This window comes from Scleropages formosus, chromosome 8 (genome assembly GCF_900964775.1).
Source record: "Scleropages formosus chromosome 8, fSclFor1.1, whole genome shotgun sequence".
NCBI classification, from domain to species: domain Eukaryota; kingdom Metazoa; phylum Chordata; class Actinopteri; order Osteoglossiformes; family Osteoglossidae; genus Scleropages; species Scleropages formosus.
Window position 1 is genome coordinate 30855400 of NC_041813.1, and position 26133 is coordinate 30881532.

Here is a 26133-nt window from a genome sequence, read left to right on the forward strand (position 1 = left end):
CCTGAGGGCAGAAGGTTCACATTCCACCTGGGTAGCCCTCAGGCTGAGCCGTGGATGGAACTGAAAATCCGTGACCGCGGGAGTCATTTTGTGACCATTATTGCTATGGTATCACCCAGAAGATAAATTTTTGCTAAAAGGAAAATAAGTAAGGTTGTGTACAGGTTGCTCTCTGCAGTCACTCTGCCCCATCCATGCCAGCAGGTACAACAGGGGGCGCTATTGCAAAAAAAGTAGCTCAGATTTACTCTTTCACTCTTCAGTTTATGTTCTGTCTGTACTGCCATCTTAGCCACTTTGCTGACATGAGGACTAATTTTAGACTTAATTCCTCTGGCCAGAGTGTATATTTGAGTCCTCACGGTTTCTACGAATGTGGGGACAGGAGGGGCAGAAATATGATATAAGGGTGAGATCCACTGTGCAGAATCTTCAGCCAACGCAGAGCTTCCTGGCTGGGTGTTATATGTAAGCTACAGGGGTTAGCAGAAGAGTGCAAGTGCTACTGAAGGAACGTCCAACTAAGCCTTTGGCGTCGCCTGCTGTGAAACTCTATGGATCCCTGAAAGGTTGGTGCTGCCTGTCCAGGCCTTGCGCTCCCCGACTTCCCCAACCTGTAACGGGGCCACAGTTGGCGTGATGACTTTCTTTGCACTAACACCCCCCCACCCCCTGAGTTCGTACCCCTGCCCCGCGGTTGGCCTGGACTTTTGTAGGAGGAACGCGGTCAGGGTGTTATTTTTATCCAGACCAGGGTTGCTCTCCCTACATGGAGTGGTCCCGCAATCTCACGCTGCCCTCCAACGGATCGCCCTAACCCCACACCCACCCGGGGGCTGCGATGCGAACCGCGCAGCTCATGTCTCCTCAGTAAGTATGTGTGCAGCTGCATGCGTTAACTAATCTTCTTACCTCGGACACTGGCCGATGACATTACAAAGGTGGGGTGATGCTTTATAAAATCTGTGCGCTGCTCATTTTCTCCATGTTTTTCTCTCTGCCTGCTGCCTGCCCCATTTTATAGGCTGTTGGAAATACCGACGGTGTTGAATAACCGGCTCAGTGGCACATGGCTCTCAGGTTACCGCATCTTTATTTGAATGGGTAGGAAAATTCTCCTTTGTTTCACATCAGGAGTGTGAAGTTAATCAAGTACAACATGACAGTCCTCTGTCATTAAACCCACATTGGAAGTCTTTTTTTTTTTTTTGTTAAATTTTTTAAAATCATGTTTATTAAACTGCAGAAAATCAGTGCAATCTTATGTACGCAAACCTAAAGAGTAAATGACTGCAATCTACAATTCTTCAAAGTACGGCTCCGCAGCGTGTTCTTTAGGCAAGTGCTGCACATTTAAATAGCCATTAGGTAGCTTTTACTGTCCAGAATAAGCCGATACGGTCATGCTCCCCATGCCGTTACAGGAGCATTGAAATGTATTATGTGCTTACTCTTTAAAATCCTAGTTCTCTGAGCGTATGGCAGTATTATCAATAATTGTTTACATGGGCATCAGATATTAAAACAGTTAAGTGGTCCAGCCATTTCGACGGTAAACACACAAGTAAAGGTAATGTGCTTCTGTTCTTGAAGTTACTTGAGTGTTTGTGTTGGCACACTTACATTAACATTAGAATTTACATCTACGTTTTACACTTGTGCAGCATTTAGAGAAGTCAAATAGTGGGTTAACTATTTCCCATTAGTCTCAGTGTCCTCCTCTCGCCACCATTGTGGTGGAAATGAAGTGTGTGTGAAAATGCCACTTTTCTCATTTGTTTAGTACTATCTATAGTTTAAAGTACACACTGCATGTGCAGTTCTGGTGCTAGTTCTTAGACGTGTGCTTCTTGTGCCACCAGGGTGGTGAACCCTTGTACCTTGATTGTTTTTCGCTTAACACAATTTGCCATTCCTGTGCAGCCAGGAAAAGACACCGAAAGATACCATGGAAGAATCCTTCAGTGATTTTCTGCAGTTTTTCCGTCGTGTGGAAACGGTGTGTTGTGTTGTGCTGCTTAGGACTGATGTGCAGCAGGAGCAGGACCCCCCACTACATATGTTGGACACATGGACACATCTCTTGGGTGTATGTGGTAAACTGAGGAGTTCACTGCGGCAGGCTGTATTAAACTGGGACCAGACGGGTACTTGTGTGATAGAAATGTGCTCTAAGCTATTATAATTGTCCAAATGTTGAGTTAATAATATTTGCTTAGGCTTAGCTTTTCCCCCCTTAATGCTTAAAGCCACAGATTACAGTGGACTGTAGACTCCAGCAGCAGGATTTCCATACAAGTGTCAAAGGGAACGTACTGTGTTAATTAGGTGTTATTTTAGGTTAATTGAGCTCAGTTAATAACCCTGCAACATCTCTCCCCAGTTCAGTGGCTGCCTGCTGAAAACACAGCTCTCTTTTGGAAAGTGACTGTGCCTCCAGGCCTTCAGTCCGTTCCAAAGGCCAGCGCACTTGCGGATCCCGCAAACGGTCTTGAGCTGCTGGATTGCACAAGAGTCCCGGTCCATCTGTTGTCATCAACCACTTGGCGCTCTGGAGTACATCCAGGAAGCGTAGGGTGCCCGTTCTGTCGGGGGTCTGCAGGGGCCACTTTTGGGTCCTGTTGGGTCGAAGAGATATCAGGCAGGAAATAAAAACAACGAGGTTCCGGGTGTTGGCTACACCTTGGCTTTATCATGTCTCCCAGTGCTGGTTGCTGAGTGGTCATCGGTCTACAGCACCCAGCGCTGCTTCGTTTGTGGTTGCCTCTCGCTAAAGCCCCACAACACCCGGCACGCCCCGCCGAGGATTAACTCCGGGCCTTGCGATTCAACCGGCGATGTGGCCGTGTGGATCGCGGCTCTTAAAGCTGCCCGACCTTTTCGAAGGGCTGCCGGGTTCTGCGTTGGTTGGTTACCCTGCTATGGGTACAAATCGGGGCTGCAAATGGAAGTTCACCATGTAGGAGCTCCGCTTTAGCGGGAAGCCGGTTTTACTGTGTTTGTCCCTTCTTTTTTTCCCCCCAATGAATTTTTTTTTTGCCAGCCGGTTATCTCGTGATCGAGGTGCTAGTGCATGTTTGCTGCGGACAGCCTCTGCTCTCGCCATGCGGTTCTGCCCCTCTACTTGTTACATAGCATTATTGGATTAGTGACTGATGAGCCACAGTGAGCCCCACCCCCCGGTGAAGTCACATGACACCCCCCAGGAATAACAGAGGAGAGGGACGAGCGCTCTCGCCAGCTAGGACACATGCCACAGCGTGCAGGCCTTTCCCTGCTCCTGCGGTGTCACAGGGAGCTGCTTTTGGGGAGCCCCGTCCCCTTTGCTGAGGAGAAGGTAAGAGGACACCCAGCCCTCCCGTGGGCTTTGTGACACCCCAACCTCTCCGCTTTTCCGTCCCCGAATCCGAGGCGAACGAGTTTGGAGCTGTTCTGCCATCTACTGATAGTTGGAACCAGGACTGGGTTACGGTGTGTGCCGGTGCACCGCTACATGCTCGGTACAGAGTGGTGCGTGAGCTGCTTGCTTTGCTGGGCCACACCCCTCCCGTACTTGTGGATTAGGGATTTGCAGAGTTTCGCATTTTCCGTGAGGGACGGCTCGAGAGAAGCTTTCACTGCCGGGAGTCCAGGGACCTGTGTCGTGAGGCACGCCTTCCTCTAGGTAGGACATTGCACCCACTGGATCTTAGTAATATCTGTGTCCACGTGTGGGTGGGACTTCTGGATGATGTGTGTCTGCTTTTGGACATCGGTCATCCACGGGATGTTGTGTCCATAAGGATTCCTAATTTTTCGTAGCTGTGATCTGTTCTGGCTCACCCGGTCCTTGCCTCAAGGAATTGTGGGATCAGTTTGCCTTGCAGGTGCTCCTCCTCACGAGTCATGCCAGGGAAGCGTATGAGAACATATTTGTCCTTGAGAAAAACTTCCTGAGAAAGAAGGCAGGGAAAAGCGGAACTTAAACCCATTTGGTGTCACACTGTGTTTGTGTACTTTTGTGTGTTTTCTGCTTCTTTGGCAACGTGACTTGTTGAGTGTGTGTTAGGTATGTGCCGGGCGTGATTGCGGGTGTGTGTTTTACGTGCGCTCTCATCAGGCAGGAGCGAGGCAGATGTTTGCTCGGTGTTGAGTGTGATCATCTTTGCCAGCGATGGACATGACCGTGGTAGACAGGTGACAGGCAGGGTCCCATCTGGCAGGTGTTACCCATGGTGCCCTGCGTTGTGGCCGCATTCCCGCCCCGGCGCTCCGCGTCAATGCGATAAAGGGTTTCGTTAAGCCGCACAGAGGACCGCCGGCGCTTGAACAAAGGCGTGAAGAATGAGCCGGCGCGGTCGTCCCGAGGCCTTTTGTCAGGCGGTTGTAACATGTTTGAAGCTCGTGTCTAAAGCTGCCGGTGAGAGGTGGTGGAGTGGGGAGTGACAGCAGAAGACCCGGTGGCATGTGGCTCCTGCCGGACCCCTAGATGCAGCACCGCTTTGGGGTGATTTCAGAGTGTCTGTCTGAGAGCTGAGTCAGCATCGTTTACCGAAGACCTTATCCCCGGGAGATGAGACTGTTGAAACGTTCGCAGCGGCGTCGCAATAAAAAGTTGCCTTGCAGGGATGTATACAGTACGTACATCAAGAGCAAAATATCATCATCAAATCTGGGAGTATGATGGGCTGTGGTGGAGGGCCCGGATGAGCTCATTTAACACACACACACACACACACACCTGGCTCCTCTTTCTTGGTGGTTCTGCAAGTGCGTTCCTCACCTTTCGGTGCTGAAATTATTCCCAGACGGTACATTTACATGTATTTACCACCTTTTTGAAATGCGTGTGTACTAGAACGTTTGTAGATATATTTGTATGTGTTTGTGCGTCCCAGGGCCTGCTTGTCTTCATGCAGGTGTCTTCACACCCACCAGCAGGAACATGTACTTATCTTAGAAATGGAACACATTTATAGTATGCAGTATATTTGCTCTTCCTGATTCCTCTTCCCATCACTTCTCCTCTTCCAGGCCACTTAGCTGCATTATTCCTTCCTCCTTCTGTGCCAACAGTGGGATGCTGCTTGTGGAGCGATCGTCCCGGTGTTAGTGCAGAGCGCTTCGGAGCGTCCCCTCCATCTCTGCAGTGAACCCCGACGAGAAGTAAGGAGGTTCCTCTTCAAATGCCAAGCGAGGAGGCACGGCTGAGCCCGTAAACGGAGAGGAGCAGACGGAGGAGTGTGGCACAGACCCCATGGAAGGACTCGTCCTGGAGCCCAAAGCTGAGCGGATCGCTCGTTACAAGGCGGAGCGGAGGAGGCAGCTTGCGGAGCGCTACGGTCTCCCAGAGGAGCTGCCCCCCAAACATGTGAGGAGGGAGACCGGGGAGGTTCCGGAACCCAACGGGGACAGCTCGGGCAGCACCCTGGATGTTCCAGAAGGGAACGGTTGTCATCAGGCTGACTCGTCTCCGTCAGATCTTCCTTGTCCAAATGCTTCCGCAGGACGTGCGCCGGGCAGGTGCGCTCCCAATTTTGGGTTCTCCATGCCTCTGCCTCATGCCTGGGGATCCCTGTACACCAGTAATTCCAACATACTTCGATATGAGAATTTGTAAAGTCAGTTATGCTGGTCATAATGTTTAACTGTAACAGCCTCGTCAGGAGGAAGGGATGGAGAAGGCGAGATGGAAACGAAAAGTAACTATTGATTGGAACTTCTGAAATATCAAATTGCTCTCAGATGGAGTGTTTGCTCAGCTCCTAGTGCTCCTTAAGTGGGCCTTTTTGACATCCAGTGTCGCTGCAGGACGACCCAGTTCTGGTAAAAGTGTGGTTGCAGGTCTGCTCTCAGCTTTTTGTGTTCTGTCCACTTACAGGTCCTCTCTTAGACATGAAACCTCTGATTTAGAGAGATGATGAGCCTCCAAAGCGCGTAGCCTCTTTTTCACTCAAGCTTCAAACAGGCCCTAAGTGGACCAGGCCTATTTTTAGTATGTCTGTGTTTAATGTCTCCCTAGAGGGCAGGGAGGGTGGCCTGGTACCTCAGTGAGTAAAGCTGGTGCATGAGCTGCACATTCAGGTGTAGGTCTGTGTCTGGTTCAGGGTGTGGGGACGTTGCGTGTTGTTCACAGTTCAAAGACATGGGCGAAGAAAACAACCTCTCTTACCTTGAAAGCCACCTAAGTGGTCACCATGAGTCGAAATTGGCTAGAGAGCAGGGAAGGTAACAGGTACTTAGGGTGGAGAAGATGTGATTGCTGGTGGTCTGCTGTGGGATGACTGTTGATCGCTGTTTCTGTCTTCCTTTCATTCCATGCTGGTTCCAGGCTGCTGTCCCACAGTCCTGCCAGTGTACATGGCGGAGGGCACCCATCTCCAGACACGGCGACCGGCCCAGCTTCCGGCGCTCCGCAGTTGCGGACCCGCGTGTCGGTGGGCCAGCTGAAGAGTGCTCTTCTCCAGCGGACGTGTGGCGGGACCCCTGCCGAGAAGGCGTAGGTCTCCCCGGCGACGGTGTGTCTTTGTCGAGCTGACATGAGGAAGATTCCAGCCCGAGGTTACTCGTCCTCAAGGCTGTTACCAAGAAGCCCCTCCTGTCTTCCTCTACTGTGTTCGAGTTCTGCAAAGCCTCCACTGTTTGGGGCATTTTCTACAACACAGGGCAATCCGTCATTTTATTAAACAAAATACAGTGCAAGCACAGCAAAGCTGAAATATTTCAGCTTCAACATCTCGGAGTAAAGATGGACATAGAGCTGCGCCCAGGAAATGTTTCACCCGTTACCCTTAATTTTACATTCTGTCTTCTTTTAAAGTAAGCAGTACCAGTTTCTAGGAGCTTTGTTTGCCAGCCCAGTTTTCACCCTGCTTAGTGGTACATGTGACGTGATGCAGCTGAAAACGGTGGGTGTTCACCTGCAGTGTGAGAACTTGTACAGGTGGACTTTGTGTTTCTCAGCTCTCCAGTGTTCCTTCCTTCCTGTTCACTCTCTCTCTTCCCCTCTTTTACCCCCTTGGACTGAAGTGTAGGTGACGGGTGTGTGGCATCGACCCTCGACTTGGCAGTAAAGCCAGGTTCCGAAGGTCGTCAGCGGCCCCGGCGGTACCTCCCGAGTGGTGCCGCTGGGGGCCGCAAGACGAACGAGCGCTTCCGGACCCAACCGATCACGGCCAGCGAGATGGAGGAGAGCAGCGGGTAGGCAGTGTGGCCAGGGGAGCTGGAGGGTGGACCTGGGCCTGCTGGAATATGTGATGGTGTGGTAGCGTTGCAGTGTATCGCAGTAATCTCTTCAAACTGTGGGGGAAACTAAGGCCAGGGCCTTGTCATGCCATGGGATGCTTTCATGGTGAATCTCGCACAAAAACAAGGCCTTACATTTAGTCCAGTTCTTGAAGTCACCAAGGTTCATATATGGAATGTCACATGCCAGTTCAGGGATGAGTGGTACTTGCATGAGGCTGCAGGCTTCTTGGATGATGCAGTGTAAATCGGGACAGCTCTTCATCCAGAGGACCATGGACTACAAATCATCTGCGGGGACAGACTGAGTAGCTGTGTCCTCATGGGTGCCGGCTCGGCAGTCAGCAAGGCAAAACCTAGATGGTTTTTTTGCACGAAGACAACACCTGCCTTGAGTAATGAGCAAAAATTCACCTAGTGAGACTCCCATGTTAACTTTTCTCATCTTCTCTTGCAGGATGAATGAAGCCGAGAAGTCAGCAGGTAAATCCTTTCCGCCGAAGCGCGAGTGGAACGACGCATCTGAACTTCTATCATTCTGTGCGTCCATCAAATTGCACAGTTGACATCCTTGCAGATATTATTGAACTGTGGCATAATCAGCCAACTTGTGTAGATAGTAGGAGCTTGTGGTCTGTTCCAAGTGTGTGAGGTGATGTTTGATCTGTAGAGCTGATATGGTGCCGGGCCTGCTGATGAGCCCATCGCTTATTGGAAAGGTGCTGTTTGGAGTAGAGGAGGACAAATATTGATCGTAAGCAGAGATTCAACACCTTTGCTAGCAGGACTTGGCATTAGAGACAGGCCTGATGCCTCATGCAACAGCTACAACGTTCAGAGTAAAGCAAGGCAAGAGGATAAAGGGTAAAGGACGGAGAGGTTAAGCTGTGGGAAATCCGGGATTCAGAGAGTTGAGCGATCAGGTTTTTACGCTGAGCGTTTTGCTCCCTGAAAATCTTACTCGGACTCTTCGGTTTGAGAAGGCGAGATTAACAATTTAGTTTCGACTTAAGGGAAATGCTGGCAAAATCGGAAACTTGTCCGCGTCAGTCACCCCATAATGTTCCAGTCTGCGGTTCGAGAATGCTCTTGATTCTTGGCTACAGAGCCATGAAAGGGACACCACTGGGATGTATTTGTTATGCTTACCAAATAACCTCTTGAGTTTTTGGAGGGATCGATAAGATGTTTGGAAAGCCTCTGCAGCAGTCAGCGTCTGTTCTTTCGTGTGACAAATGGTTTGGCTCAGAACGTTCACGCTTCATGAGCGTAACGCTGTTTAACTGTCTCCAGAAGCGGTTCCATACCAAGCGGAGCACATTTTTGATGTCCTCATGCTTAGATTGATTTATCCCAAAAATCCGTTGCAAACACACTGAATAGTATTGCCCGCTTCCTGCCGTAAATCGCAGCACTGACCGCCGCACACCCGTCGCATTTTCACGGGAAACGTCGTCTTGAAAACCACTCGTCCTTTTCCTCGTGTTGACACATTTAAAATTTCCAAACATACATGTATGATACGAGGCGCTGAAAACGATACATGCGGCCTGGCGCTGGCAACGCTTTTTGAACAGATGCCTTCCTTCCTCAACTGTCGACGTGCTCCGTAAAGAGCCGAGTTACAGCAGATGCCGTCGCTGGGGTGGAATTCAACGGAAGCTTTTAACCGAGTGATCTCAAGCGTGGAGCTTCACTGTGTCGTGTGGAATGTCGAACCGAATTCAGCAGTACCAAAAGCTGCGACTACATACCTGGGCGCCACCCGTTGTGCGTTACACACATGTCCATTTATACTGCTGCCCGCTAACTGCCCCGTGTGATCTGTGTTGTTCTGCAGTTGACGTGAAAACTGACGACAGAGCCGAAATGAGCGTTGCTGCCAAGATGTCTCTGTTTAAAGTGAGTGCTTGTACCCCACTCCATCCCACCCGCCCTCCACCGTCCCATCAGACCTGCTCTGTGTTACTGCTGTGGCTCTCAGCATCCACGGTCTGGCCTCTGTGTTCCCTGTGCAGCGGCCCACGCGTGAGCCCCCTCTCGCTGTTAATGCTGGGGTTCGAAGGAGTGTAGCTGCCGCGGATTCCACTCAGTCCAAAGAAATAGTCGTTTTAACCCCCTGACCCTCTTTTGCTGAGAGTTATATAGTTGAACAGGGTTGCAGATGCCTACGTGGTTAAATGAAACTGCTTCTGGCAGAAGGTGTAAAGTTGAGCCCAGCAACATGTGATGGGGGAAACATGAGGTCAGTCGAAGGACCTGGGTTCGTATTCTGTTCCCATTTCAGGACCCCTGAGCAAAGTATTTACCCTCAGTTGATACAGTAAAATTACCAGGCTCTACGAATGCGTAATGCAATTCTAAGTAGCTTGATTTACCGACCTAACGCTGCGAGTTGCTATGGGGAAAATGACAGTTAAAGAATAACCGATAAGGATGGTATTTACGTTCATGTTGCCTTTTGGCTCTTTTGCCATTTATTGAATCCAGCCTGGTCAGAAGGTTCTAAATACGACATTAAATCTCAGTTTCTATCCATATGGTTGTAAAAACCAGGGTCGCCTGCTAGGTTCAGCAGAGAACATGTGAGTCATGTGTCTCAGCTGCGAGCAGTGTGTGGGACCCAGGTGAGAATGTATTGGGATGCATATTAACAGTGACTTTACACTTATTATTAGTCTTGCCGGCAGGGCTGGCGGTAACAAGATACCCCAGCTTGGGTTCTGTCCGTCAGGACGCAGGGCGGCTGCCCGCTTCTGTGGCTTTATTTAGAGCACTCGGAATTCGCTTTACCATCCGGGGGTGCCCGTCTTTTCTCTGGAAGACCCCAAACCTGTCTGTTGTTGGTCAGGACGCTGAATAGCTCTGGGTAATACAAGCATCAGGTTGTGAGCTCATTCCACAATTCATGTGGAGCCAAGCCTGAGAATTTGAAAGATCACATTTATATATTTCTGTAAGCGATAGAAGCTGTATATATAGTTTATATATAAATCTAGGAAGGCCCCACTGTTGTGCCCTGTATGATTATTAATATGCAGATACATAAATTGGTGAATTATAGATTACGTTGCTCTGAACAAAAATATCAAATGCCAAGCAGCCCTAAGAGGGCCCCTCTTTTTCACTGTCTCTCTGCAGGAGCTGGAGAAGCATGCCAGCCCTGAGATCTCTTCCTTCCTCAGGCCTCGCTCAGGCGCAGGGGTTCAGGACCGCCGGGCCCGTCGGACTGCTGACCAGCGAGCCCTCACTCAGCCGGTGACCGGCGAGGAAATGGTGGTGGCCGCCAGGTGGGCGCAGAACGCAACGTCATCACCGTTGTCCTTCTAAGGGCCTGTGTTGGTGTGCAGATTTATCACAAAAATGCTGTACTGGCGATGCTGTTTTTTGGTACAGGTCCCGCATTATTTATCATAAAAGCATCGCGAGGCTTGTGATCTCTGCTTTACTGATCTGCGTAGTTATCTGCTTGCACAGACTGAGCTGTGCGGCGCTGCGCTCTGCTTCTGATCTTAATCGGCATTTGTGTTGCTGTTCCAGTGTCAGGGAGGCTGATCAAACGCTGACTCAGCTGGTGGCCTGTCAGTCATCTTACAAGTCGGTTTTTATTTGATCCGTGCTTGCGTCAGGCAAAGCCCCCAAATGTCTGGCTAACTAATCATAAGCCCGAAAATATCACGCCTTCGTTTGTTATCACAGCTCGATCAGGTTCAGTGAACAGCACATGAGAGAAGAGACTCATTCAGGCCGACTGCCTTCTGATTTGCTACGTTTGGCTAAAATATGAAATGCCTGGGAGTGTGAACGTGGGTGTCTGGTACTGCAGTTGCCTTACTGGATGAGCCACAGAGCCGTTTCGGTCAGATAGGTGGTTGTAAATCACAACTCGCTTCACCTGTGCACCATCCTGTCCTCGCTCTCCGGGTGACCTTTGGCCGCAGAATGAGCCAACTGCGTGGGCTTTGCGTGACAGCGGTCAAGCTGGTCGGATGTTGTGTGTGACAGTTCCCTATTGCCCAGACGGTTCCCCTGCACTTGATTTACTTCGGAAAACAGCCGTGATTGCGGGTATAACCTTGGGTGGGCAGCAAATGGAAATTTCAGTACAAGATTCAAGTGTTATAAGCAAAATGATCCACCATCTGCAGGTATTTTTCAACGATGTTCCATCTGGTTTTCATTTGTGACACTTCAATCCCCCACAGTCAACCCCGGTCCACTACGGCAGGCGAGAGCGTGGATTTGGTCCTAGTGGGAGCGAAGCCCGAGGAGGAAGACGAAAGCTCCAAGTTGACCCTCGGCGAGAAACTGGCCCTTTTCACTAAGCTGGCCCAGCCGGACGGCAAGGCCGGCGTCCCGCACGAGGCAGCAGATAAGCGCCGTCAGAAGGGGGCACGCTATCGTACCCAGCCCATCACTCTGGACGAGGTCGACCTGGTGCGTAAATAAAAAGTCCTCGATCGTCACCATGGACGTGCCAAAAGTATCGTCGTCGGTCGGGAAATTTGACTACCGCTTCCTACGAGATGACCAGTTCACATTAGCATTCTGATCTGTCTCGTCCCAGTTCGAGCTGCATCACACAGGGCCTTTTTAACTAGTCGTTTACTTTTTTATTTATTTAGCTCCAAAGGACCTTGCAGCTATTTACCTGTTTATATAGCTGTGTGTCTTTTTTACTGGAGCAATTCACACCGAGTACCTTGCTTAAGGGTCCTACAGTAGGTGGTGGTTTTCATTGGTTAGTTTAGGTGTAATGAACGCAAGTTAGCGGTGGCGTTAACTCTAGACCTGCACTAACACTAATCCAATGGGTACTAACGCCACCTAGCAGCAAGGAGGCGAGGAGACGCGGTGCGGCACAGCGCTTTGTCAATTGGCTGAATGAATGCCTTAGTCCACTGGGTTGACTTTGGAGACCCCTGGAGGAGCAGCAGTGAAGTGCGGTACCAGCTCTTACCGTGTTACAGCTGCAGCTGAGCTGACGCTTTGCTCCGACGTATTTCACCGAAATTAGTCCAAATGTGGACGTTCAGACCCACTTATGTTCTGTTAGCTTGAGTCTGACCCTGTCCTCCCATCAGTTCCAGAAGAGCCCCATTAAGCTGCCCCCGCTGCACCTGTCCGCCCAGCTCCACGACAGGCAGCAGGCGCTGTCCGTCAACCTGCGGCCCAGTGAAGTGCGTGAGACCCAGTCCCCGCCCAGCAAGGAGCCTGACGAGTCCTGCCCCCTCGGGACCCCGTTGCAGCCGCTGAACTGCGAGCCGAGAGAAATCAAAGGTATCTTGAAGAAGGGTGAACTCCACAAAGGTGTGAAGGTGGTGCCTGAGGACAAGCAGTCGGAAGAAGGAGACGGAGCGAACCGAGAGGCGGGAAGGGATGCGAAGCCAGGAACGGTGGCAGAGGAGAATGGGATCAACCACCTCGAAACTCCCACGGTGCTCGGGGAGGACGTCAAGGGATTGGTGAGCGGAAGCCGCGGCCTGCACGGCGCCCCCTGGCGGCGCAGGAGAAGGAGCGGCCCGTCCATCCTCGGGGAGGACCCCTCGTCCGAGCCGGGCAGACCTCCGCGAGGGGAACGCCTCAAGGAGGGAAGGGAGGCGGGCGGCGGTACGGAAGGCAGCGTGAGCTCTCCTGCGGGAGACAGGTACCCGTTGGATGCCCAGGGGTCGGCGCGTCCATTGTTTTTCTCTCTGTGTATCAAAGATATTCTCTTGATGTTCTAGTAAAGGCCCTTCGGGGGTGATGTGCACACCTGAGCGTGTGTGTCCTCCTCTCCTGCTGGGCGACTCTGCCCACGGACAGGCTGGCAGAGCAGTGTGACGGCAAGGGACAGCAGAGCGGCATGCTGGAAAAGGAGCCGGTTGAGGAGCCTCTGAACCGCTGCCGCGAGGTGCGGGACTCCGAGAAGACTTGGAGGAACAAGGTGATTTTGTGCCCGGCCGCGACCTTTAACCTCGGTCAGTTTACAGCAAATTGGGCTAGCGGGTGGCGTAGCGTTAAGTTCTCATGATGCAATCGAAGGATCCGGGTTCGAGTCCCAGCTCCTGCCGTGGTATCCCCGATCGAGGTTCTTTGCCTGAATTGATGAAGTAAAAATTACCCTACTGTATAAATGGGGTAAATAACTGTCCAAAGCATCAGTGGGATACGTACAGGAGTGTGAGATGGGGCTGAGGGGTCCACACTTGCTCCGGCACAATTCACCCGTCACACAGAGGTCTACGCTCCCCCTGCTCTGACCGCGACCCCCCAGCCTCACACGCTCGTCACGCACCTCTCTTTCATCTTTGCGCTCCTTCTTTCTGCCTTGCTTTGTTTTACCCTGTCTCGCTGGCTCTGTTACTCATTCCTTCTCCTTCTTCCAAACTCTTTACTTCTCTTTATTTCTCCCTGCGTCTCCCCATGTCGTCCTCTGTAGGCCGAGGATGACATTTCCCACGATGCCGCTGTCTGCACCCTGTGCTGGGTAAGAGTGTGGTTTACACATGGGCTCAAAAGCAAGTTCTGCTTTTTTTTATGACTTCATTATAGGCCTTATTTTCAAATGTGTTTGAGCTTTAATAATGACAACTTAATAATTCTTCATTTTAACGACTGAAAATTGTAATATGGGATGGTTTTGTTGTGTTGTAACTTTTGGATTTTTTTTTTTTTGTAGCTTTTACTGTCTGACTTTTGTTTTTAAAACTTATACCTGGAATCAGAAAGGAATCAGGGCCCTTACTGTCACGTTGTAGCCACCTTAGACCAGATTAGGTGTGTAGGGGGTTCACTTTGATCAATGGCCTGCCCACCCCACCATTCTTACCTGTCTGTCCCAGGAACCTGTGCTCTCCTCTGTCTTTGCACCTGTTAACAGTGCCTCCCACTATGTTATCTCTTACAATCAGGTGAGTGTGTGTGTGTGTGTCTGTCTGTCTGTGCATGCCAACACACACCACACGAGGTGAGCCGCTGCGGTTTGTTGCGCCAGGCTCTTGTTTGGATTGCAGGGAGTGTTTTAATGCGGTGTGTAAACACACTTGTCCTCTTTGTGTTGCCTGCGCTCTTCACAGTTGAAATAAAAATAAGTGACCGAACGGAGCCTCTTGACATTATTGCTGTAGTTCATTTTCCGACGAGAGCTGCCAGGATTACCGTGCTTGGGGTTTTACAGTAGTAAGTTAACCACTCAGGATGTGTATCCTTTGTGTGCCGTCTGTTATAACACTGGAACAAAGAACAACAGTTTTTGCTTTTATAATTTTCATTGTTTCCATGCTGTTGAATGCTGCCTGGCTGTTATTCTTTAACTCATTTATTTTACCATACTTAAAAAGAATCATGTAAGAACTTGCTTGGTAATTTTCAGCTTTCCGTCTGCTTCTTGTGCTGCTTTTTTTTTTTTTTTTTTTCCCTCCCTCTGTTGAAATTGGAAGCACTCTGCTTCTGTTTGCCAGCTGCTCTTTGCTCGGTACCTTCCATTATGTTACAGCTGTAGGCTGCGCCGTAAAATCCACTTATGAATAAGAATCCACTGCTGTTCCCACACGTTAGTCTTTAAATCTGTTCTCCAAAAAGGATCTTAAATGATTTTCCCCATATTAGTGTGGACACAGGGTATCCCCAAGGGGAGTCCTTGAGCACCTTGGGTACTAGGCATCAGAGCTCTGGCACATGTAGAAAATGAGATATGTATATACAGAAGCTCAGTTCCCTTTTTTTTTCTTTTTTTTTGCTCTGTCCATTCAGACCACTTTTTCCTACGAGGCTCAGGAGGTCTCCTCTCCAACGCAGAGCAACTCCCAGACCCCGTGGAGGCAGAAGGTGACAATGTGTCACTAAGTAGCAGTAATCCCCCCTCTCGGTGAATTACATCAGTGGCACACCGATGAAATTTATTAATTTATCATCACATTTATTGATATAGAGAGCCCTGATGTCTTTGAATGTACGCGATATGGTCGATAATTTCTGTGATTGGCCACCGTGTGGCACTGCAGTGGTTGAAAGCCTTTGAGCAGCGCCAGTCACAAAAGTGAACGACTGCCCTGTGTGCATGTCCGCATTGTTCATAGCTAAACCCACTTTAAAATGATTGTGCCAGAATGTCATGTCTGCGACCTCTTGTTCAGTGGGTCGCGTTCTGCTTCATATATGCAAGGCGGTACCTCTTGCACATCGTGAATAATGAAAGTGTAACAATAGACACACTTCTCTTTATTTGCTGGGCAGCTTCCATAACACTCTTGTATACTATAGTGATATACTGCTTATGTTTTTATCTTTGACTGTCTTATTTGAATGTTCATAACATACAAAGCATGTGTGCGTGATTAGTATATACAACGAAATATGGCACGGTAACTCGGTTTTAGTTCGTACAGGTATTTATCGATGTTGATTGGAACGTTGCGGGTATAAGCGTTGCTCATTTTCAGGTGTTTGAGCGCACAACCACGCAGCGTGCAGCGCTAAGAGACTGCTGTCTAACCGCACAGGATCCCTGGACGGAGCCAGAGACTCGGGTGCAGATGGAGGGAGAGACGAAATCGCTGGCGGAGCACATCCACAGCCTGCAGGAGCAGGAGGAGCAGCAGAAGGTTGAATGGGAGGGGGCCGTCCATGACTCTTCGCAGTTTGGGGTCTCTGGCCATGTAGCAAAAAGAGGTCAGGACCCCCCACCCACCGCCTCACTCCTCTCCCCTGCTCTCTCACACACACACACACACACACACACACACACACACACACGGTGGTGAAGAATTGTTTAGGTAGCTTTTGGCCTCAATACTCCCCCTAAAACGTCAAGTCGAATTTAAATTGGCTTCGCTGGCAAAATCGCAAGATGGTAAAGAGCTGCCAACGCTAACTGATGGCGTGCCAGAGTAATTTCGCTGAAGGACCGCACATTGGAACGCTTCAATATTTCATAGATGCGAGATGTAAATGGATGAATCCCTAATTGGACGCTGTTCTCGTGAGATGAGCGATGTCCTCGTTGTCCTCCATTAATGCCAGCGGCTGTCACTGCGATGACACCAGTGCCCCTCCGTAGTCCAGCCTTGGCGGGATCTCCATCTTTTCACCACAGGTCGCCAAAGGAGGGACCATCTCTCTCGGTAACCTTTTGTTGTGACTTTACAGAAGTCTGCAAGCAGAATGATGCGGAGGTCCAAGCGGAGAGAAACCTTAATAAGATCGAGTCGTTTTTGGACAACCTGGAGAGCAAAGGTAAGTGCCTAGGTGCTCCCCTGAAGTCCAGATCAGTGCAGGAGGGGTTTTGCGGAAGTCTTCTTGACTTTCCACATCTCTCCTCTCGCCTAGGCCCTTCGGTGAAGGTGACCTCCGAGCTCTCGAGGGAGATGACAACCTCGGGCAGCGAGGGGACCTTTGGATGCTTTTACACAGCTGTAACCTCCTCTCTGGTCACCTCCAGCATCTCTGTGGACATCGAGCAGGACTTGGGCACCATCTTCCAGGCCAGCGCACCTAAGTAGGCTGAGCCCGTCTGCAGAGCCTTGAATGAGTTTATTGTGCGTCTAACAGCATGATTAACTGCAGACTGGCAGACATTTGTTCTTTGTTGGTAAGCTTACAAACTTACAATGGCGACTTAAAATGATTTAGTGGCTTTAACCGCTACGCCACCTGCTGCACCTTCCTTTGGGAGCAAAAACACTCTTTTTGCACTGGCACTAAAGCCAAATAGGGACAAGTGTAACTCTGAAATTAGGTGAATTTTTTTTGGACAGGATTTGACATCGGATTTTGTTTTACTTACAAGTGTTTCACCAAAATGATATCTAGCGATTAGCTGTGTAAATTACCGTGTGGTGTTGTTTATTGTACGAAATGCATTTACATCGACATCGATTCATTTAGCTGACGCTCTTCTCCAAAAGTGACTTACAACGTTAGGGTTACAATTATTTACCCATTTATAGAGCTGGGTGATTTTACTGCATCAATTTATGGTAAGCACCTTGCTCAAGGGTACTACAGCTGGATGTGGACATCAAACCTGTGATCTTTGGGTCCAAGGGCAGTAGCTCTAACCACTAGGTGACCAGCTGTTCCCAATTACCCAACACATTTATCCAAGCATGTTTTTGTACTGGTGGAGGAAAGCAGAGCATCTGGAGGAAACACGCACGAACATGAGGAGAACACGCCAACTCCACAGACTGACTTGGATTCAAACCTTCATCCAGTTGCACAGCACAGGCACTGTGAGGCACCAGTGCTGCCTGCTGCACCACTCTGCTATGATTGTCACAAGCATTTACACCACTGAGAGTTTACCTGTTCTATGTGTCCAGGCTGACGTCAGCGGTGGCAGAGCACAGGCGCTCGGTGCGTCCGGCCCGGAAGGTCCAGGGGTCTCGTAACCCCCTGCGGGCGCTGGCGGCGCGGGATGACCTCCGGCAGGATTATGTGGAGCAACAGCCACGTGCGGAGAGAACGGGGTTAGAGCAGGAGAACAGTGAGTCCACAGCCCAGCTGTATTCACTTTGCAATGCACATGTAGGACAGCGAACCAGGACAGGAGGTTGTTGGTTCAAGTTCCCAACCACTGAGTGAGGCTCTACGCGCTAAGCTGAAATATTAAACTGTATAAATGGGTCCAACATGTTGGCTATTAAAGCAGCTTTTAAATTTTAATATCTGAGGAGATGAACTGTTCGCTATCTCCATTAGCGCTGTCCGAGCAGTGGAACACGGCGGATGGTACTCCGAAGGACTCTTGCCACCTGAGCAACAACAGCGCCCTGCCCTTCAGCGACCTCATGCTCATTCACGTTAAAGGTTCGAGGCTCCAGCGTGCTTGTGGATTTTAGGGCACCCGGGCGGTTACACCTCTCAGCCCGCAGGGGAAAAAAACTTTACACCTCACGTGACCTCTCGTTCCTTGCGTGGGCAGGTCAGCGCTGCGTCCAGGTGCGTTTGGTGGAGCCGGCGGCGCGCTCGCTGAACGGCGGCGACTGCTTCCTGCTCGTCACGCCGGGACTCTGCTGCGTGTGGAACGGCGAGTTTGCAAGCGCCGCGGAGAGGGCCAAGGTGCCGCAGCCGCACGTGTTTTGTGTCAACTGGTCCATTTATATAGCACATGTTGTTATTACTATTATTCTTGGCTGTTTACTCGACACCTTTGTCCAAGGAGATTTACTGTGCCGTAAACGTCTTAGTTATCTACCCATCCGCACTACAGAGCAGTGCGACGCAGTCACATATACACACAGTGGACAATTTGGAGTCACCAGTCCAACTGAAATATGTCCTTGGATTGCGTGAGGAAACCAGAGCGAGAAGTGCACAGGAAAGGCAGAGGCGTTCCTCCGTCCCTCTCCGAGTCTGTGCGCGTCGTACTCGGCAGTAAGGCCCGTCCTCCGTTCTGGCCTCCCCCAGGCACTGGAGGTGGCGTCCTCTGTGCAGTCCGAGCAGGACATGGGCTGCAGGGCCGCCGAAGTGACCGTGCTGGAGGACGGCGTCCACTCGGAAGATGACCGAGCCGTCGAGTTCTGGAGCCTGCTGGGAGGGAGAACGAGGTGCAGAGGTACACGCGCACAATAAATGCACACACGGCATGTGCGTGTGCGCATATGTTCATGTGTACGCGTTTGCCCGTTGCAGGTGGGGGGGGACCGGAGGAGGACGAGGCCTTTGAGAGCGGGGTTGTGGAGTCCAACTGCGTGTACCGTCTGGCGGAGGACCGGCTTCTTCCTGTCGAGGAGGCCTGGGCCTCCACACCCAGCGTGGCCCTGCTCGGCTCCACGGAGGTCAGACCGGTGGCGCTGCGGCCCCACGAAAGCCGTGTCCGTCCGCCTGTGTCCACGTTCCCCTCGCCGCCTCTCTATAGCCAACATCGCTCGCTTTCATTCGCTTTTCCTCCTTATTTTTTTTTACTTGCCAGCAGATGACGCTGTTATTCACAGTTGTGGTGGTAACTGAAAACAGTTTTGTGATTTTTTTTTTTTTTTTTTTTTTTGAAAACAGCCATTGTGTTTCCCTCTGTGTGTGTGTGTGTGTGTGTGTGTGTGTGTGTGTTGCGAACTGAAAACGCACCTGTCTCTCACCCTGACCCCTGCTCCAAACCCCCACACCGCAGGCTTTGGTGTTTGACTTTGGCGGTGAAGTGTACGTGTGGTACGGCCTGGACGTCCCCCCGCGCAACAGGAAGATGGCGTTGCAGCTTGGCGGGCAGGTGTGGGCGGGACCCTACGACTACAGCAACTGCAAGGTCAACCCCCTGGACCCCTGTAACTGCCACCCCGAGGTGCACCGGTGAGTCTCGCTCGCTCGCTCGCTCTCTCTCTCTCTCACACACACACACACACACACATTTTTCACTTTCACAGATAGTGATTGTTATTTTTTGTTTCTTGTGTGTTTGGAACATGCGACTTACCCAGTGCCACCCTTTGGAACATGATGTATACAGTACTCTGTTTAGAACTGTGCCTGACATGGTAAATACGCGGTTATTGCACAGGAGGGCAACGCTCATCCGGTGTCTCTCTGTAGGCAGGGAGAGAGACGGCCCGGCTGGGCGCTCTTCGGCCATCTGTCGGAGCACAACGAGACAGCTCTCTTCAAGGCGAAGTTCCTGGATTGGCCTGTGCGCGCTGACCCCCTTGGGGGGGAGGAGGGGAGGCCGGAAGAAATGACACATTATTGCGTAAAGTGCAGCCAAACTCCATTACAGCGGTGTAGTCTTGACCAGCACACCGATCCGTGTCGTCCGATTATTGGAGGTGTTCCGCTTATTGATACCGACGTGTGCGGTAAAAAATAAATAAATGTCAAAATATGACACGATACGTTAGAAGTGCAGGTTATAGTTCTCTTTTTTTTTAACCGCTTTTAAGCTGAGACGGTTGATGTCCGCAACAATATGCCAACTGCAGCACCCGTTCTGAGATTTGCACCACTTCCTGTTCCTAACTTGCAGTCGGTTAACCACCGGTGGGTGGCACCAGAGAGCATTCGACCCCTGACCTCTGCACATCCCTTTCTCTCATCCAGACTCCTGAATGTCCCTCCGCCCATCACTCAGAGCCACAGCCATGCGATGCCAAAGCCCTGCTAGCGGGTGGCAGCCAGGTGCCGCGCACCGTCCTGGAGGGCGTGGATGTGAATAGGGGGTGTGGCCTGGTCGCGATGGGGGACGGCCAGCAGGGAGAGCTTAGCACGGTGGCCGTGGACGTGTGGCACGTGCGGGACTCCGATGAGCAGCTGCTCCCACCGCAGAGCTCAGGGCAACTGTACGAGGGGGACGCGTACGCCGTCCGCTGGCGGTACGCCGTCGACGATGTCGGTGAGTCGGCTGCTCCACGGCGCCTCTAGCGGTGAACGAGGCCGCCGGTCGTTGTCTGGACTCTCTGTCTCAGGTGGACCTCAACTTTTTACTCGATGCCTTTCCAGCATCCTCGTCATAAGTCGCAAACTCCCTTATGCTCCGTTATGTAAATGATGAGGGTGTCAGCAATATGCACGAATGATACTGTGTGTAATAGGGCTTTCGTTCATTTTTCACAAATTTTGCACATTATTCATGTTAAAATGGGATGTTGATAATATGCATACAGCACAGCACTCTGATTACACATTCACGCTGTACAGTTTTCACTTTCAGTTCTCAATCTGTTCTCTTTTGCTTTTTCCTTTCTTCACTGTCACAATAATCGCACTTTCGCTTGACAGCCGTTTCAAGCGAAAAGCAACTTGAAGGGAATCGCAAACGAAACGTTCAGTAAATAAAACAACGTTTTGTAAAGGAAACCATCTCTGACGCACACTGGCTGAGTGAATAAGAAGCGTGGCGCCAGTGTTGTCCAGCAGACGGAGCGCTCGTCGTCGGGCGTCGCCATCAGAGATCGGCACTCAAATGATATGATAAGGTTGATGGGACAAAGGTTGTAAGTCGCATATGTTGTAAATCGAGGAGCATTTGTGCTCGACAGTCAGAAAATTCCATGCGTTTTCCCGCAAAAAAACTATATTTAGATACGAGTATACTCCCCACTCTGCCTGCCAGCCTTTATTATATGTCTGTGTGATGTGATTCTATTTGTCAGTGTGTGTTGTTAATTCTTGTGCGCATTAATGGCACGTACCCCCCCAGCAGGGAAGGCGCAGCACCCGGGGGGGTTGATGGTCAGGGATCCCGTCCGTGAGCGCGGCGTCTGCTTCCTGTGGCGGGGTCGGCGCTGCGCCATCGATGGGAGTCGAGCCTCGGCCTTCGTGACCGCAGAGCTGTGCGGCCACACGAGGGCGCAGGTAAGCACCGGCACTCCTCCAGCACCTCCTGGCGGGACGCGTTGGACATTTGACGGCTTGCGAAGCGCGACCCCGGGGAGGGAACGCGCGGCGCGAATTACGAACGCGGTTGTTGCAACTAAAGGGTATTTGTTGGCGAGTCGGGGCCACAGCCCGCTGTTGATCGTCGCTCGTTATTCCTCCCCGTGACAGTCACTGCTGCTTTAATGAGTGAAACACAAAGCAGGCATCAGCTCCCAGCTGGAGCAATTATCCCGTCGCCAGATAACAACGGGCGCGCGGAGCCCTGCTGCTCTCGGCCCTCGGCTCTCGGCTCCGAGATCAATTCCGGAGCCGCTCCTCAAAGTCCTCGCTTGTGACCATCGATCGCACTCAGGGTCTCGCGCTTCCCGATCGATGGTCATCGACTCCTTCGTGGGCAGGACAGGACGCTGAAGCGTTCCCCGTATATGAAGGGGACATTGATTTTGTGTGTGTGTGTCTGTAAGGGCGAGGGTATCCTTGAAGGCCTACGCAGTCTGATGTGCTGTACACAACAGGCTTATTATTATTATCATTATTATTATTATTATTATTTACTATATTTCCTTGTTGCTGTTATTTTTTTCTTGTTCGGTGCTCAGCTGGTATTGAATCGGTTCAATTTGGGTCAAACGTCCAGCTTAGCGGTGCTGCAGTAGGATCCCTGCCAACGTCCAGGGTACGAGCGCATGTCCCGAAGCCCTCTCAGATCTCTCTCGCTCTGTCTCGACGTCCAGGTGCCCGTGGTCCAAGGAAAGGAGCCCCCCTGCTTCCTTCGGCTCTTCCGGGGAGGCCTCGTCATCCACAGGGGCAGCCGCCAGGGCGACGGCACCGATGCTGGCTCTCTGAGGCTCTTCTGCGTGGCGGGGGAGGTGCCGGAGGAGGCCCGGCTGTTGGAGACGGAGTGCCGCTGTGCCAGCCTGCGCTCGCGAGGCTCCCTGGTGCTGTTGGCTGCCTGTGGAGGAGTGCTCTACCTCTGGCACGGGTGCAAGGCCCACGCCGGTGCCCGCGAGGTGGGCCGAGGGGCCGTGAGACGCCTCGTGGAGAAGTGAGAGCAAGCCCTAGTGCCCCATTCTTCTGGACCCACAATGCTGACCTGATGGGCTGACGCGTGTGTGTGCGTGTGTGCCCGTGTGTTTGACAGCCGTCCTCCCGAGCTCGGGCTCAACGGCACCAGCGGTGTCACGGTGCAGGAAGTGGAGGAAGGGGGGGAGCCGGCCGAATTCTGGCACGCCCTTGGCGCGATGGACAGGAAGGCGTACGACTGCATGCTGCAAGGTACCACACGCACAGACACAGACACACCTGTGTCTACATAATTTCCTGGACAGTGTTTGCAATCGCAACGCTTTCTTGCCCATTTACACCCTGGGCGCTACTCCCCAGCACAGTTGTTCTGCAGAACGACCGGGTGGTACATGCGAGGTGTGTGTTGCGGATCCCCCGTTTCAGCGGTTCTGTTTATACACAGACCCGGGAAGGTACACCTTCACACCCCGCCTCTTCCACCTGAGCGCTCGCTTGGGGGTCTTCCAGGGGGAGGAGCTACTGAGTCCTGCCCAGATGGAAGGTGTAGTCACAGCCATGCCCTTCCTGCAGGAGACGCTCTACGGGGTACCGCAGCCAGGTCAGCCTGGACTCTGTGCACAAACACACATGCATACACACATAACTAGGAGCACAACTCTACTGTTTAATATTCAAAGATGTGCATTACTTGCATAACATCGCTGTGTTTAACATGCAAGAAGGTGTAGTTTCAGTGCTTGGTGAGATGTGGGCGTTGAGCAGATGCTGTGACCCAAAGCCCATGTGGCGCCTGACTGCCCTGTTCATTGTCTACCAGCCCTCTTCCTCCTGGACAACCGCATGGAGGTGTACCTGTGGCGGGGCCCGCAGCCGGGCGACACGGGCGGTGCCGGATCCGCTCGCACCCGCTGGGATGCCGAGAGGAGACGCGCCATGGAGATGACACTTCGGTACTGCAAAGGTTAGAGGTCAGGGGGCGGAGCTCCAAATGGAATAGGAGTGACTGACAGTTACGAATCGGGGTCCGTCGCCGCCCCTCGTGGCGTTTACTTATGAAAGGAGTCTGGCTCTTGACAAGGTCGCCGGTGGGTGGTGGTGTCTTTCAGAGAGAAACCCACGTCGCCCCCCGCAGGCCTATCTGATCTTCGCAGGCTCAGAGCCGCTCACCTTCACCAACATCTTCCCCTGCTGGGATCTGGACCCCAGGACGGAGCCGGAGGTAGGAGGCGCCCGACCCGGCACTGTTGCCACCGCATACCGATGCCATGGACCGAGGGCCCGTGATGAGAAATGTTTGCATGCGTCCAGGGGGAGGCGCCGCGTGGAAAAGTGATGTTGGTGAAGGATGCGCTGGAAAGGCTCAACGAGGCCCAGGCTGCTGCCCCGTGCGGTGGACCCCCTGCGCCTGGGGATCGGTCTCTCTGACCAGGACCTCCAGGCAAGCCCGTGACACCCAGCCGTGGCTCGGCATCGCTCCAGCTGCCCCCATAGATCGGGGGTCTTTCTAAACCGACAGTCTTTGTGTATATACGCGTAGACACGACCTCTGCCGCAGCTCTCGTAATCTTTGGAAATACTGCACGTAGCTGCTGTGTGATGATGGATGGTCATGCCGGCGATCGATTTCCCGACAACCATTTATTTATCGTTACGTGTAAATTAAATGTTGGAACAACTTGTCGTCGTGAATTTCTTGCAGAGGGTGTCGGAGATGAAGAGGGACGAATTCTACTCCCTTCCGAACTCGATGCGCACGAGGCCTGATTTGAAAATGGACGAAAAGTGTTTTAATTCCAGCATGTCATCTTCAAAGAACTATTTCATTAATGGAGAACTTGCACTTTTTTGTATCTTTTGTTTCGCAAGAAAAGCACGTTTTATAGTGAAACGAGGAGGTTCGGCTGTACTGTGTACTCCGCTGTTTTTAAGGGCTTCTCTGTTCATTAAGATGCCTCTACCGTAGTAGCTTATTTTTGGCAAATTTGTGTTAGTTAAGGGCTCGCAGGACTATACGTACCCTAAAAAGAGGGGTAAACGATTTCCAAGTAAGTAAAATCCAGTGTAATGCACAACATCACAAGCATTTTGAACATGGAAATTTTAGGGAAAAAATATAAATTTGCTGTGCATACAGAGCTGGGTGGTTATTTCGTAGACACCTGTCTAGGGGATAGGTCTGCTTGCTGTACCATCTCATCTCTCTGTAACGAGAAGGAAGTCCCTCCTGCTCACATCTTGTGCTGGAGAGGATTACCTTCTAAGTCACTGATGTATATGGCTCAAATACAAAATTAAAAATCAATTGTTTTTTTTTTTTTTTCTAAGTAGCTGATTTATTAGAATTATTGTATGCCAATAAACATCCAAAAAATGAAAAGTTAATTTAAAAAAATCTTTTTTTTCATGTTTTTACGTTTGTCCAAGTAAGCACTGGAACGGTATAGTCCAAATAGTACAAACTGATAACATGGTAAGGCTAAAAATCAATACTTGTGCGGTCACCATGTTACACATACATACATACACCTTTCTTGAATGTGGGTGTGAGTTCAAGTCCACACCAAGGCGGTAAGAAATGTAACATGCCGCCCCTTCCACAATATCGCTCACCGTCACGCATTCAGTCGATGACCATTATTTTTCTGACTTTTGTTCAAGGTAACTTGGAATGGTAGACATTGAGCTTTACAGTGATTTACCCCTTTATAAAGTGGGGCAGTGTTGCTGTATCAGTTCAGGGAAAGTACCCTGATCGGTGGTACTGTAGCTGGAGCGGGAGTCGAAGCGGAAACCTTCGGATTTCAAGTTGACGAGCAGGTGCTCTAACCGCTGTGGCATCTGTTGGGGCTCTTCATACTCCACGGAGCCCGTGAGTCTTCCAGGTGCTTCTTTTACCGAACTTGTCCTTTTTCCAGAGAAGAGAAGCATCAACGCGGCTTCTTATTGAAGACGGTTTAATTCCACCAATTGGTTCCGACGGCGTCGAGGTGCAACGCCAATCGCCGGCATCGATTCGCATCGAGAGGGAAACGAGCGACGAAGCTTTTCTGTACAACCTTCAGTCCTAATGAACGCAATGTAAACAGGAAGGAGAGAGCAGGAGAAGCGCTCCATTTTCTATCGATCGATGCCATTTGACAAATGGTGGCGACTTCTCCGGTGCAGCGGGACGGCCGCCGTTGACAGACACCTCTTTGCCGCTTCCTGCAATTTGCATTTCGGTGGGGAAAACGGCAGTTCTGGGCTTGGCCTCGCTCAAATATTGTGGGGGGTAAGATCTCGACATCGGCGACTGGCCGGCCGATTCCGCAGGTGGCGCTGCCCAACGCTGCGCCGCAGCAGCGCGAGGATCCGTTTCTTCTCGGCTGCGGTGACGCGTGCCGTCGAGCACGTCGTTCTCGCCGCAGGTCTTCGCTCGCTCACGATGGCTCCTTCTGGGGCTTTCGTTTCCGTTTTTGCCCCCAGTTACCTGGCAGTAAGAAGCGAGAGTGCCCCCTAGTTATTGCAAGTGGGTGCAAACTTCTTTAGGCCTTTGATTCCCTGCGAGGAAAGGAAGTGAGCCCTGAGAATTGAGGAATCCCTTCATCTGACCTTCCC

The 26133-nt window shown here is 51.3% G+C and overlaps 1 protein-coding gene across 1 annotated transcript; it reads left to right on the forward strand.

The window, feature by feature from the left end:
- Positions 1-821: 821 nt before the first annotated feature.
- Positions 822-24913, forward strand: LOC108941602 (supervillin-like). Its single transcript, XM_029254087.1, is given in 34 exon segments — positions 822-870; positions 1025-1104; positions 5056-5502; positions 6311-6478; positions 7009-7179; positions 7682-7707; positions 9065-9126; positions 10366-10514; positions 11430-11661; positions 12309-12871; positions 13030-13150; positions 13646-13693; positions 14049-14117; positions 14959-15033; positions 15708-15876; positions 16354-16440; positions 16534-16702; positions 17529-17692; positions 17908-18015; positions 18131-18267; positions 18616-18763; positions 18841-18986; positions 19316-19491; positions 19732-19825; positions 20233-20524; positions 21332-21486; positions 22245-22555; positions 22652-22785; positions 22979-23134; positions 23354-23497; positions 23643-23755; positions 23845-23912; positions 23914-23974; positions 24236-24913. Coding segments are annotated over 32 exon segments (5046 nt in total). The 5' UTR covers positions 822-870; positions 1025-1104; positions 5056-5236; the 3' UTR covers positions 24500-24913.
- The last annotated feature ends 1220 nt before the right edge of the window (positions 24914-26133 follow it).